This window comes from Arachis duranensis, chromosome 3, assembly GCF_000817695.3.
Source record: "Arachis duranensis cultivar V14167 chromosome 3, aradu.V14167.gnm2.J7QH, whole genome shotgun sequence".
In the NCBI taxonomy this organism is placed as follows: Eukaryota; Viridiplantae; Streptophyta; class Magnoliopsida; order Fabales; family Fabaceae; genus Arachis; species Arachis duranensis.
The window spans coordinates 135,170,415-135,186,162 of NC_029774.3; the positions used below are offsets into that span (position 1 = coordinate 135,170,415).

At 37.0% G+C, this 15,748-nt stretch overlaps 1 protein-coding gene across 1 annotated transcript; it reads right to left on the reverse strand.

Annotated features, from left to right (window-relative positions):
* Window positions 1-7,586: 7,586 nt before the first annotated feature.
* LOC107482184 (T-complex protein 1 subunit alpha) lies at window positions 7,587-12,774 on the reverse strand. The gene is made up of 16 exons (XM_016102587.3): window positions 12,474-12,774; window positions 12,308-12,397; window positions 12,138-12,224; window positions 11,979-12,038; window positions 11,813-11,863; window positions 11,574-11,669; window positions 11,383-11,448; window positions 10,961-11,178; window positions 10,398-10,494; window positions 9,860-9,946; window positions 9,486-9,620; window positions 9,136-9,240; window positions 8,660-8,788; window positions 8,431-8,534; window positions 8,188-8,278; window positions 7,587-8,083 (listed from the first exon to the last, which is right to left on the reverse strand). The coding sequence occupies exons 1-16, from the start codon at window positions 12,609-12,611 to the stop codon at window positions 7,997-7,999; spliced, it is 1,641 nt and encodes a 546-aa protein (XP_015958073.1). The 5' UTR covers window positions 12,612-12,774; the 3' UTR covers window positions 7,587-7,996.
* Window positions 12,775-15,748: the final 2,974 nt, after the last annotated feature.

The following is a 15,748-nucleotide window of genomic DNA, read 5'->3' on the forward strand; positions in this document are numbered from 1 at the left end:
TTGCAATGGTGTTGTGTTATTGGTTATTGTATATATGTGAATATTGTGAATAGCTTGATTTTTTTTGGATTGCTTGCTAGTTAGGACTTTGTTTCATTATTTCTTAGTAGTTTTTGTTTTTATTTTCTCCTTTCACCATGAATTCTCATTTTGGCTATGAGTGTAGTTACAACTATGTTGTAGGTGATGAGAACTATAATGAGAATGTGTATCAAGGATGGGATAACCAAAGGTGGGAGGAGCCATATGCTTATGATCAATCCTCTTGGCAACAACCTCCACCAATGCACTATGAATAAGAGCCATTCTATGATGCATATCAATCAAATGGCTATGGTGAATCTCCTTGTGATTTTCAAGAACCACCACCATATGCCTATGAGTCATATCCGCAACATGAACCTTAACCACACTCACAAGCCTATTTTCAACAAACACCTCCATATGACCATGATCCTTACCCACCATACCAACCTCCTTTTGAACCATATGAGCCATACATGGAACCACAATTCCAAGATTACTACTCCCAAGAACCACCTCAATACACACCACCACCTTACCAAGAAGAACCACCTTCCTATAATGAACCCTTTCTCCAATATGATGAACCCTCCCATCCACCCCAACCTCTAATGGATGAAACCCTCGGTGTTCTTCTTCAAGGACAAGAGAAGATGACAAGGGATGTGCAACAATTCATGACCACCTTAGATGAGGTGGTAAACCGGCTAGCATCCCAACTTTTGGACACTCAAGGAACTCCCATGGCTACATGTGGAGAATCTAAAGAGGAACATAGCATGAAGGAGAGATTGGAAACTCCGGTGGAAAAGGAGGAATCTTACTTTGTGTTAGAACAATTGGAGAAGCCTAGGAGAGATTGAGACATAGAGAGAAGAGAAGAAAGAACCCAAACACTATTCACAACTCAACTTCAAATCCACTTTTCTCACAAACCAGTCAGGCGTTCATCTTGTCTTTTTCTTCATTTCTATATAGCTTTTGTGGTAACTAATTGTGAGAACACAACTTCATTTTTTAATTTATTACTATTTTCCTGTTTGACGTATAGGGAAAACTTAATCTCAAATTCTAGCGGGATTTTGATCCAAGGTTATGTCGTATAAGGTAAGAGAACTCATTTTCTTTGATTTTTTTCAATTATATGCGAAAACCTAGCTTGAAAATGTGTAATTTTGGTGTAATTAGATTGAGTAGTGTTGCTTGATTGATTTTGTGCTGAATTGGGTGCGTCATTTGATTGGAAGAGGCTCAGCTGAGACTTGGTTGCATTAATTGAAGTTTGGATTTGACCAGAGAGAAAATTCAAGGAATTTGAAAACTGCCGTCAACAAATGTATGAATTTTGGTTTCGGATAAACATTATATAATGCTATGTGAAAATATAGGTTAGATGATCCTATAATATTGTTGAATAATTGATATTATTTGATTATGGTGTAGTTGAATAATTGAGGTGGAGTGATTGTTGAAATGTTGATATGTTGTAGTATGAATGTGTGGTTTGATTGATTATTGATGTTTGGATGAAAATTGAGTCAGAGGTCGTGATTGAGTGAGTTGCACCCTTGATAAGTATGACGGAATTGATTTAAGTCATATGGATTGTAGAAATGTGTGAATTTAATTGATTAATTATTATTGAATGATAATTGGGTAGGAGGCTGTAATTGGATTAATGTTGGTAAGTTTGACGAGGATTGACGGAGTGAAATATTATATTGATATGTATTGATTGTGTTGTGGTATAATGGGTGAGCTATATGCATCAATTTTAATGTGGTATGATGTTCAACTTGGAACTGATGTAAATTGAAAGTGGTTAATTGAAAAGAATTGGTTGGTTTTGGTTTTGAATAGAATTGCTGTAAATTGAAAATGGTTAATTAATAGAAATTGATTGTTTTGGGTCTTGAATGGCTAAGTTGTAAATTGAAAATTGGGATCGATGATTGAGTGTAGAGGATGCCTAAAATTAAGGGCTATGGATGTTAAAAGAGGTGAATTTGAAAAATGACAAAAATGAATTATGCAGAAATTTTTGGGTAAGTTAATGATTTTAGCCAATTTCAACATGTCATAACTTAGCGTTCGGAGCTTAGAATTGAGTGAAATTAATCTTGAATTAAAATTGGGGATGTGTATTTTAAAACCGTTGAAGAACGGAGAGAAAACAATTTTTGTACCAAAGTTATGGATTTTTGAAGTTCGGACATCGCTGTTGAAAATTCTACAGAATTGCAGAATTTGTACTGTATGTGTGCGCACAAAGATGTGCGTGTGCACACATCTTTTTTCTATAAAATGCTATTTTTTTTACTATTTTGTCTTCCCGGTAAGCTCGTAATCCCCTGTAACCTCCATATGATATCCGATAACTAATTTTTAAGCTTTGAAAAGAGTATGGATAAATCTAATGAATTGAATTGATTAATTCTCAGATAAACACTTGGTTAACCAGATAAAAATATTATAGGGATGGTGGTTCGTCCTGCTCACAGTGAGGACGGTAGCTTAATCCCACTCACGAAATGATGAGATTAATTATTTAATAAAGGAATGGGATTAGGATTGGTTAAGATTATAATTTTGATAAATTTGATGATGACAGTGAGTTTGATTGATAATGATTATTGATTGGCAAGGTTGTGGATTTTGTCCTGCTTGCATGGCAGGGTCATGGGTTTTGTCCCGCTTACGTTATTGATATTGTGGGGATGGTGGTTCGTCCCTCCCACGATGAAGACGGTGGCTTTGTCCTGCTCACGAATAGTCAAGTTGAAGATGAATAATTTTCTCTCTTATTGCAATAGACAAGTTGAGGATGAAAGATTCTATCTCTCGTTGCAGTGTGAATGTAGAGAAGGTGGAAAGACACTCTCCTTCGTATGTAGAAAGGCAATCTTCTTCATATTGTTCTCCCATATTTCTCTCTGGTTGCAAGATGGAAAGGCACACTCATTCGAATGTGAAAAGTCACACTCCTTCGTAATTCCTTTGGGAGAAGGTAAAAATGCATTCTCTTTCGTTTATATTCCTCTTGGGGATGCGTAGTAGAAAGACAATGTCCGAGTTAGCTATCAGATGTCTCGGGTTCTGGCACTTTAATCGATAAGTGAGCTCACGACCAGTAGGACAGACATGCATCATGTGCATTTGTTTGCTATTGTTTAAATGTGCATATTTATTTTGGTTTGCCTAACTGTATATTTTTGTCTAATTGCTAATTATAATAATTGTCTTACATGCTCTCTAATTGTATTTGTTTTGTATTAATTGTTATTTGTGATTGATATTACTGAATTGAATACTGAACTGAGTAATTGAATATTGGGAGTAAAGATGATGATGCATTGAGAATAATTGAGGCTAGAGGTAATTAATAGAGTTGAGACTTTAGCAAATTGACCCTTTTTGGGATTAGTTAAGACCCTAGACTTGAACGTCGGTGAAGTTGGAGATTAGGATTGTCTAGTGGATTCATGTTTTTTTATATATAGTTTTTATTTGAAACTATTACCCTATTGGAAACTTTCGAGTTCTCACCCGTCGTGGATTTTTTGTTTTTCTGATGCAGGGCGTGATGTACCTCTCTGAGTGTGCAGGATTCTGTTTAGAGATACAAAGAAGACTCTTTTGAAGTTTATTTCGGTTTATTTAGTACTTTCTCCACTTTTAAAAACTTTATTGTATATTTTCTTAGAGGTTTTTATTTGGAGAAATAGGATTTTTATTTTGTATACTTTTTTTGGTTTTGGTATACGGCGTTCACTTGCGTTAACGTGATTTGAGTGTGGCTAACGGCTATTGATTTTGTTAGTCTTTCTTTCATAGGTTCCTAATTATATTATTATTCTTCAAGTATTATGTATGTATCTTTTTTTTATGTGTCGTAATAACTCACCACCTTTTATTTATGACTATAGCATAAAGATTTTGTGGTTGGGTGTTACAATTCTCCTCCCCTTTTTATCCTAAATGACTCCTCCAAAATCCAATTTACAAAATTCAACTATAGGCATGGATCAAGCATAACTGCAATTAATAACATATTAATAGCATTTGGAGTTTTTCAATATTTATCATATTTTCTTTGTATCTTGGACACCATTAATTTTATGCTTAAATCATTATTTTCACAATGCAACTTGATTTTTCTTCCGATGTTAAAGACTTCTTTCATGTATTTATTACTAGTAACATGCAAACTCTAATAAATGTGCAATGTAGCATCTTAAAATATAACCAACTTGGGTAGTTGGGTTGGTCGAGTAGTCAGCTCACTCTCCCACTTAAGCAAGTGTCGGGGATTTAAATCCCACCTTGTGTATGCAACAACTCATTGACTAGCGGCAGACTCTTAACTAGAGCTCAAATCAACGATGAATTAGTCTTTAGCCTGTTGGATTGGAGGATACCATTAGGCATGGCAATTTTTTCGGCAGGACGGATATCTGCGAGGATTTACCCGCCGGAGAACAGGTTTGGAGACCATTTTCACCCCGCAAAGACGGGGACGGGGACCGTATAATAAATAGGACAGGGACAGAGATGGGAGTCCTCGTTCCGTGGGGACCCGTATAATTTCCGTTGTAAGAAATTACTTAAATGCCCTTCCTATATATTAGTTTGTTTCTCTTTGGCCTTTGTAACCCTAAGCCGGCTCACTCCCTCTCAGTGTCACTCACCGATTCACTTCCTCTCTTCTTCGATGAACCCCAATCTCTCCAGTCCACATCTCCTCCATCGTCTGCTGCCCTCTAAACCCCTTTACCGTCGCGATCCTCCTTCTCATTGCTTCCTCATCTCACCCTCAAGGTCATCGCAGGAATCGTCAGTTCGTCACGCACCGCCTAAGACGCCCCTGCCAACGAGAACATCGTCACCATCTTCACGAGAGTGTCGCCATCTTCATGGGAGGGTTGCCGTCTTCACGAGAGCGTTCCTTTCTCTGTCGCAGCAGTGAGCATCAAAGTTCATCTTCTTCCGATTTTATTCTTCTATTCTATTTCTCCGTGTTCAATGAACTTCTTCCTTAAAAAAAATTCATTAGTTTCTAGGTCATTATAAAATTCATAGACTCTGTTTTGGTTAATAGGTTCAATTTTATACCCTCTTTTGGAGAAAATGGCAGTGAGATGAAAAAGATAATCAATTCCTAAAGAAATGCATTCTTGCTGTTGATGATGATCGAACATGTCTTATGGTATTAAAGATTTTGCTCCAAACATGGATTATTGTTCGATGTAAGTTAATTTAATTTGAATCTATATGTTATTTTGTTGTTTGGTTTTTCATGTAACAAATTTTATCATAAGTTTTTGTTTGATGTGCATAATCTTTCAATTTTAAGTTTGTGCTCATTTGAAGTTTTTATCGATGAAGCAAAGCAAATTCTCATATAAGAACTAAATTGGTTTTGGTAGTGAATTTTTTTTTTAATTTTTGATTTTTGTAAAAATCCGCGGAGACCCGGAACTCCGGCGGTCGGCGGATACGGGGCGTTACGGTGATGGGGCGGGGACGGGGACAGGTTATGGAGGCGAGGGGCGGGGGCATGTTCCCACCTCCATGGGAACCCGTTGCCATCCCTAGATACTATGGGCAACAACAAAAAAGCATCATAAAATATCTTCAAAAATGGTAAATTGATTCGCATAAGTCCAATCATCATCCGTAGGCACACCATGAGGTTTGTTAAGCTCATTTTTATATTTATTATCTTGTAACTCTAGCAAATCAAATGTTCAATGCTGCCTCCAACATTAAATACATCGAATTTCACCGAGTTTTGACATTCAAACAAACAAGGCTTTTATAGTTGATGCTCTTCCTCTTAATGCATGCTTTGAAGTTTTCACTTCTCATAGAAGATGACTTGACATATTTTACTGCATTGTGAATTTTTGTAATCAAGTCATCAATCTCTTTTAAGCTATTTTTCATTATCAAATTCAAGATATGGGCACAACAACGCAATGAAGGTAACCCCCTTCAAAACTATACTATTCCATACATTTAATTTCTTTTTCAAGTATAGAATTGCACCATCATTGGAAGTTGCGCTGTAAACTATTATAGTAAAAACTTGATGCAATTTTCAAGTATCCAAACTTGATTCATTCTGGAGAGTCTCTTGAGTCTTGATGAGGAGCTTTAGTCATTGAAGTCTAATCAAGAAATTGTTGATTGTGATGCAAATATTGACTATTCAGATTGCTCATATGAATCACGAGGATTATCATACATCAATAAATTGTTAACAGATGAAAACAGAACCATCTTGGTTGGAAAAACTGAATTGATTGATTCAATTTGCATTTCTTAATTATTCTCATCTTAGACTTGTTGTTCAACAATGCTTAAACACCAGAAGTTCAAAGGATAAAAAGAAAAAGAAAAATTCTAGGGAAAATCAATTCATTATTTACAAGAAAGCCAACTAACTAAACTAAATGTAAGCTCGTTGCCAATCAAGAAAGAAACTAGTTCCTTAAAGCCAAGCTAAGGGGTCATGTTCCTTTTCTAATGTCTCAGCCAACTCACAAAAGATGGTAGCAGCAAGCACGATCTCAGCACCTATGCCAAAGTCTCCAAGAACAATTAACACGCCTATGCACATTATTCCACCATAAACTGCAGCAATAACTGATCCTAAGGTTTGTTTGAAATGGAAAAGTTCAGATTGGGATATTTGATAAAGATAGGAAATAACGTTTTTTTCATAAGCAAAAAAACCATTCAAATATAAAGATTCAATAAAGGGTGAACAAAGCTAGAGCCACACAAGAATCACGAGCAAAGATGAGGCGACGACAACAGTGAGTGACGCCGCAACTGCGAAACTGGCCAACGAAGAGTAGTTTGATCACGACGATGATGATGGCAGTGATGGGTTGGTAGTGGCGGGAACAAAGGACAGAGGAATGGCATTGCTGTGTTAGAAGGCAACGACGACAGCAAGCAATGCTGAAACTGGCCGACGGAGAGTAGTTCGACGACAGCAACGTTGATGATGGCAGTGGTGGGTTGGTAGCAGCGACAGCAGGAGAAAGATGAATGGCATTGCTATGAGGAATGGCATTGCTATGTTAAAAATCGATGGTGGGTTGGTAGCAGCGACAGCAGGAGAAAGATGAATGGCATTGCTATGAGGAATGGCATTGCTATGTTAAAAATCGACGACAGTGCGCAACGCAGGAACTACTACGAAACTGGCCGATGGCAACAATGATGATAGCAGTAATGGGTTAGTAGTAGCGACAACAAAGAGAGGAATGGCGGCATTGAATAAAACCAATTTTATTTGATTTAAAACCAAACTAAACCCCAAAAACTTTTTAATAAACTGATTTTGTTAAAATCTATAATTTCATTTCAGTTTTTTATTTAAAACAATTTCAGTTCGACTACAATTCAATTTAGTTAAATTGGTTTTTTTAAACACCCCAAAAAATATATTTTCCCCTAAAAAAGTCACTTTTTCATACTCTATAAAAAAATAGGTTATAAAATTACTTCAATCTGAAGTAACATGGCCTATGTGGACTATAGCACCATACTTTGTAACACCAATTCCATATCAAGTGGCGGATATGTTGCTTCTATCAACAAATTAAATTAGCATCACGTTCCCACTTTCCCATGTTTTTAGTTCTTACATTAAAAACGTTGGATGAGCAGCCTACCAACAAAAGTTCCCAATCCACCAACACTGCAACTTCTGTTACACATAATGCCATTTTCTAACTGGTCAAAAACCATCGCAATGTTTCATTGTGGTCCCGTGCCCAGAAAATCTCAAAAATGTAAAATTAAAATTAATAAAGGAAAAAAGACCTTAAATTTAAAGAAAATAAAAGCTACTTTGAGAAAGAAATTAAAAGCCTCCCGCCAAAACCACACAACACAGGGCATTTAAAATGATGAGGCCCTCTTCAAATGCACAACCTATTCAAACTTGGATTACGGACTATTCCTCTCCATCTTGATTTTCATCCTTGATAAGCTTGATCATGTCATCAATTCGAAGGATTGTGATGGCAGCTTCAGTGGCAAACTGAGAAAAAAAAATAAAAAATAGAATCGTAATAATTTTTTGCTGAGAAAGCTATTAGGAACCCATGCCTTCAAGTTCACAAACTAATGTAACTAACTAGTTACCTGAATAATTTTGACTTTGCTCATTGCAGGCTCAATGACACCAGCCTCCAAGTTGTTTCTGATCTTTCCTTCTGCGAGATCCAAACCCATGCTGAAGATATTTTGAAACAAGAAAGAAGAGGTTATAATAAAATACAAAATAGAATACTTCAAGTGCTGGGAATATAATAAACACGAAAGCAAATAGGAATTTAATAATAACGAAGATAAGGAAAATATAGTTATCAATAACAGGTAACTTACCTTGATAAATGTTTTTTATCAGCTTTAGTTTGGGCTGTATGGTGGTAGGCACGTAATTTTGCAACCAGCTCAGTAGCATCCTTCGCAGCGTTGACAGAAAGCACCTGCACCACATTCATGTCATCAATATGTTTTTTAAGCGATTATATGATAGGACACTAGGATATATATCTATTTGAAGAGCCACATGACCTAAAACCTTAAGCTGTTAATTAAGCTTATCACTTACCTTTGGAATGATTAACAAAGATTCAGCAAACTCTGCTATGGCCAACTGCTCCCTGGATCCTAAAGTTGTGGCAAGGTATTCCAAATAAACTGATAATGCTGATTCAACAGCACCTCCACCAGCTACCACCTAAATTTTATTGATTGAAAAATTAAAATATAAAAAAAAGGGAAATAGTAACACAAAAGTATCTATCAGTGTCCACAGGGAAACAGAGAAAATTCTTTATAGTTAATTAACATGACAAAGAATAGCAATGTAAACATCAAATCCAAATCCTAAATCGTCACCATTGCAATGACTGACTATAGTTTTCAACGTATTACCTAACTGCTGGTAATAATTTTAACACAGCTGAACAAGAGTTGCAAAACTCGTAATATTTTCCCAGATGAAATACAAATCAAATCATTTCAAAACCTTCAGATTATTTGAAGATAGAAAAATAAGGTCGAAAGCAAAACACAGCAAAATACCGTATTTGATTCAAGAGTTCTCTTGACAATTGATAATGCATCATGAAGAGCTCTATCCATCTCATCAAGCATGTAGTCATTTGCACCTCGAAGAACCAAAGAAACCTATAGAATCAAATAATACAGAATGATCAATCTATGAAATTTTCAGGATTTTTCTTAACATATGGAAGGAGATCAGGCAATTTCCAGCAATGATTTCTATTTTTATCAGAAATTCTATTTTTCCTCTTTCTGCTATGTAGCAGGGTCCAACCGTCCAAGATCCTCCAAAGTCCATGTTTTAAAGTATTTCCTACTTTATATAATAAACAAAAAATTTAACTAACAATTTAAATCCATTAACTTACTGCACTTGTAGTTTTAGTTCCTTTGATCATAACAACAGCATCATCGGATATGCGCTCTTCGACAACCTCATCTGCATATCCAAGAAACGATGGTTCAAATGTTTCCTCCCCTTCCATATCAGCAAATGTCGAGACCTGTGCCAACAAATCATGGTCAAGTCAAAAGGTGGTGACAAATAAAGAGAAATACAGCTAAAAGCTAAAAACAATTATTTTTTTAACCAGGTCAAATGTAACTAAATCTTGAATAATCACACCTGGTTTAAATATACATAAAGCTAACGTCACATAATCATTTTCAGTTTTACTATCAAGTTTAGTACCTTAAGCTGCAGTTAAAATTTAAAAATAAAATTTGAATAAAACAGCCATACCAATGTAGCACCAGTTGCCTTGGCAACGTGACGCATATCCTCTTTCCGCACACGTCTTACAGCAATTGCACCAGCCTCAACAAAGTACTGAAACAATAGATTAAATAATTAGAATATTACTTAAGACAGAAAAAATTTATGATTCTTATGTCAAGAAACCAGACATAATTTAAACAGTAAACCACACAACGCATCAATTTGACTCGAGCCTTTTATTGGTGCAGGAAGCAGAAAATTAGTAGTAGATAATGAATATAGTAGATGACAAGAAAACTTTCATCAAAAATCTAGCTGCAGGCATAACATAAGTTCTTTGGTGTGATGCCTAAAAAGGAAGAACCCTAGATGTGGTGTTTTGGTAACTAAGCTATATTAATCCTACAATTGAAAGGCATTCTTTTTCCTTATCAACATGTAAAGCATAATAAAAAAAATTAATTATTTTCTGCGCATGCCTAAATGAAATAATTACAACTAATGTCTCTTGCAGAAAGTAAAAACTATTAAGAATTTCAAAGAAAAAAAGAAACCAATATACCTTGAGTGCCATGTCATCAATTCCTTTAGTAGTCAGAACAACATTGGCTCCAGCTTTCAATAGTTTTTCAATGCGTTCCTTAGTCATATCAGCCTCTCTGCAATACGAAATAAAATGACCAATTGCCAAGCCATGGAGTGAAACTTGGATATTATTTTATTTCCGAGGTGGTAACAATATTGTTTTAGACAAAGCACAAGCAAATTTCCACAATAAAGGACATTGGCATTACACAATTATTTACTATTTTAAGTAATTGCAAAATTATAGAATTATTAACCATAACAATAATCAAAGGGAAAAATCTATAAAGGGAAAATTTCAGTGTACACAAAGGGAAACCCCTGGCCAATTCTTAAGACCATTTTAAAATTTAACACTTAGCAATATATGGTGAACAGCAACTGTGTTGGTATATAACACTATTTAATTTTTAACAACAAAATAAATATTCCCGCTGAAATATGAAAGGGAGTCTGGCAGGATTGTTTTTTAGAATAATATGGAAGGCATGATCATATGTCACTGACAGAAGATTTAAGCATAGATTGTACTAATATTACCTTTGACGAATTTTCTCAAGCTCTCTGGGATCAGTAACTAATACTTGAACACCCAATTGCATTTTAGTCTTCTGAAGATTAAAATCAAGACAGGCAATTTTTGCAGGGGCAACCCTAAGAGGCATTCCTTGAGCTGCACGGCCAGTATTTAGAGCATAACCATTCATCAGAAAGCTGTCTCTAGCACTTTTTCCATGAGCCTTCAATATATTGATTCCCTATAATAATGGTGAACCAAAAAAAAAAGGACACAGAATAAAATCCAGAGAAAGACCGTGATAATTAAAGCACGTAAAGGCAAGATTTAACTAATTGAAGTACACATCACAGATTCTCAACACATGCTGAAAATAGAATGTTTTAGTTTCACCTAGGAGCAAGCCATATAAACAATAAGATGAAAAGGAATTCAAAAAACCAACCTTGATTGGGTATTTAACTTCCCCCCTAGCATTGGTCATCTTTACAGCTTGCACTGCCTCTACGACCTGTGTAAATAACCAAAACCACCAGAACCATAAGCCCACATGATGAGAACTGAAACTGCTTTTTGCAATTGCGCAGTCCATATCCCCAAAATTTAACCTTTTCAAGCACTAAACTTCAAACATACCAAGTTAGCAAAGAAGTCGCTGTCACCAGCTATCAACTTTGACGACATGCTGGTCTTGGCACAGTTAATAAGGGATTCCTTTCCAAGCTTGTCAACCTAAAGTCAATAGACAAATCCGATTTAGTAACAAATAAGATATACAAGAGCTAGTAACTGCATCGCACTTATGGCAAGAGAAGCAAGCTCTGATCAATACAAAAATGCAGAATGGGAAAGCTGTATTAGTAGGCAATCGATACCTTGACGGAGAGCTTTTCTTCAACATATTTACAAGCTTCCCGCATCGCAAGCTATCCAGAGTAATCCACAAGTCGATAAGTTATTCGAATCATACTCCAGAACAACATAATTTCTAAAAGTGGCTGCAAAAACAGAAGAAAAACCTATAAAATTGAAACGACTTACTCTGTATCCGCTGATAATTGAGGTTGGGTGAATCTTATTCCTAACAAGGTCATTTGCTCTCTGCACGAGAAATCATAACTTAGATACATGATATTTATTAATAACAATGAAAAAGATAAATAAAGCATAAGAAAAAGAAAGAGTTGAAGTGCCAATTACTTTGAGGAGCTCAGCAGCGACAATGACAACGGAGGTGGTGCCGTCACCAACTTCTCTGTCTTGAAGCTCCGCGAGTTCAACCAATACCTGAAAAGCCAATCCCTCAGCATCACAATTTGACAGCAACAACAACAACTGAAAGTGGAGAGAGTGAAGAAATGGAGTGACACCTTGGCAGCAGGGTGCTCGACTTCCAACATCTTGAGAATAGTGGCGCCGTCGTTGGTGATGGTGACGTCACCAATGTCATCCACGAGCATCTGAGGGAACAAAACGAATGAATCAACCAAATCAAAGAGATCTGAAGGAGAAGAAAAGAAAGTGGAGGTGGTGGACCTTGTCGAGGCCGACGGGACCCAAGGAGGTCTTGACGATGTTGGCGACAGCCTGGCAGGCGACGACATTCTGAGTGCGGACGTCCTGGCCGGACTGCCTCTCGCCGGAGATGTCTGGTGTTTGAGCGACCAGTGCCATTTTTGTGAGAGAAAGATTCAGAGATTTAGGGTTTCAGGGACTGCAGAGTGTATAAATCAATGGATGATGGAGTCGGGAAGTGGAAAGAAGAGGAGGTCTTGGCGGGACTGTTAGGGCTTTCTGGATGCTTCACTCTTCAGGAAAGTCAGTCAGTCTGGATGCTTCACTCCGTGCTTCCTAGGTTAAATATGTAATTTTCACTTTATCTCCATTCTTTTTATGATAATTCGTTTTACAATAAACTAAAGGATTTTTTTATTTAAATTAAATATTTATACAACTTACTGAAATACATAAACTGCAAAATAATTACTTTAAATAAATAACATACCATATCTTAAATACTGTGAGACAAATATGAATATGGGCATATCCCAAGTACTAAAACTCCGGAATATGATGCGTAAAAAATCTGACGTATCTAGAATGCACCTGGGATACGTTGCAGGCAAACAACAGGTATTAAACATTCAAAATGCGTTCAAAACCTTATACGTGTCACAGCACTCGAGATAAGGTCAAAATAGGAATTAGGGCCATAGCACCCGAAATACGTATATTATAGTGTAAGTGTTTATGCACCCTAGATGGTAGATATTTTGGAGAAAAACTCTATATATAGTCTCTTATATAGACTCCCACCCTAGCCATTAGTCACAATTCATTCGTTTCTCTATTCTCTCTTCATCCTTCTACTTTGCTCGCATGGATAATAATCTCTTCTTTTTTATTGCAATTTATCCTAATTATATAGTAAAAAACGGTGATAAAGGAGTGATTTTTTAGGCTAATTCAACTGTGATGTTGCGCAATTGTCGTGTTGATACTCTACATATGCTAAAGACTGTCATATTGAGTAACATAGAGGGAATAGGTTCCAAAGAGGTTGGACGGGTTACATATAGATTTTTATCAACACTTTCGAGTAGTGGATTTACAAACAAGTTATTCTGGCTTGAAGCTGATCAGCATGTGAGGGTAATGTTCAACGTACATGTAAGGCTAATGCTACAACATGTGATGGAGTGGTATGCTACGGTTCGTGACGTAGATGGTGATGGTGGATCGTCCTCTTCGAGTCCTCAAGTAATCCCATTAGATGCAAGACTGGTCCACTTCGCCTAGCCTCGTGATAGTGTTGAAGAAGACGACAGCGAGGGCAATTCGGATTATGTTGCCAAAATCGGGTTGTCGACTGAGACAGCATCCTCTGATGAGTAAGAGCCAGAGAATCTCACCGACGGGGTGCTCGATTTCTCCTGCCTCCCCCATTGGCCATTCCACAATTGTCAGAAGTTTCAAGTCATGATCACACTTTGAATTTGGACACAATACAACTAGATGATCCTTTCAATACTGGCGAAAGGGAGGATTATAACACGGATGGTGGGTTGAAATTTCGGGTTGGCCATAGGTTCAAGAATCTTAATGTTGTTCTAATGGTGTGAAGAACTATAGTATTCGAAGGAATGTGGAGTACAAAGTTTTGGAGCCGGATAGGCTTAAATACCATTGTCTTTGAAAGCAATTCACCAATGGGTGTTCGTGGAGTCTTCGCGTGGTACTTCGTCAGCATTGTGATGAAGGTCGTCGGTATATAGTCACATGACGACGGATTTTTCAAAGTATATAAATGCAATGGTAAAGGGAATGAAGAATCTTCATGTGTTCTCAGACTAGTCATAACAGCAGAGGATGTGACAAGAAGGAAGAAGCTATGGCTAGCAGAGGAGCTGCAGCAGGTAGTGGTAGTCAGCATTAGGGTGCAGCAGCAACAACTGAAGGTATAGATGTTGATGATCTTGATGAGGATGTTACCAGGGAGCAAGAGATGTATTAGAAAGAGACTTTGGAGGCTGCAGATGCTGAAGCATCAGCTTCAGATTCACCTAATGTAAGTTTTTTGTATTCACTCTCTTCTTCCATTTATTAGCATGAAAATAAATTTATCTTGCACTAAACATTTGACTTAATGCAATTATCCTACAGAGGTGAATGTTGATGTGGTGAATTCTGTAAACCTTTCTGAAGAACCTATGGCAGTAAGACCTCCACCACTCAGGTCCTCTACTGCACATGGGCCACCTAAACCTATCATGAAGCCAACCATGGCCAAGCGACCAATTAGAAGGAGAAACGTTAAGAGGCCACCACTATCACAACCTTCTCCCCTCAAACCTGCCCCACCACAACCTACTCCCATAATGCCTACCACAACATAACCTTCTCATGTTAAGCCTACACCACCAACTAACCAACCTCCTCTAAGAATTACTAAACAAACAATGCATGCTGCAAGTCGAGGAACCACTAAAAGATTTATGTAATTCATGCCAACTCCATCATCCACAATTCAAACAGCAGGTAGATGGCTGATGAGCGAATATTTTATACGCTTTTTGGGGGTAATTTCATGTAGTTTTTAGTATGTTTTAGTTAGTTTTTAGTATATTTTTTTAGGTTTTAGGCAAAATTCATATTTCTGGACTTTACTATGAGTTTGTGTGTTTTTCTGTGCTTTCATGTATTTTCTGGCTGAAATTGAGGGAGTTGAGCAAAAATCTGATTCAGGTTGAAAAAGGACTGCTGATGCTGTTGGATTCTGACCTCTCTACACTCGGAATGGATTTTTGGAGATACAGAAGTCCAATTGGCGCGCTCTCAATTGGGTTGGAAAGTAGACATCCAGGGCTTTCCAGCAATATATAATAGTTCATACTTTGCTCGAAGACAAATGACGTAAACTGGCGTTTAACGCCAGTTTCATGTTACATTCTGGCGTTGAACGCCAGAAACAGGTTGCAAGTTGGAGTTAAACGCCAGAAACAGGTTGCAACCTGACGTTTAACTCCAGAAACAGCTCAGGCACGTGAGAAGCTTAATTCTCAGCCCCAGCACACACCAAGTGGGCCCCAGAAGTGGATTTCTGCACTATCTATCTTAGTTTACTCATTTTCTGTAAACCTAGGTTACTAGTTTAGTATTTAAACAACTTGTAGAGACTTATTTTGTACCTCATGACATTTTTTCTAAACTTTGTATTCTCTGACGGCATGAGTCTCTAAACTCCATTGTTGGGGTGAGGAGCTCTGCAGCATCTCGATGAATTAATGCAATTATTTCTGTTTTCTATTCAG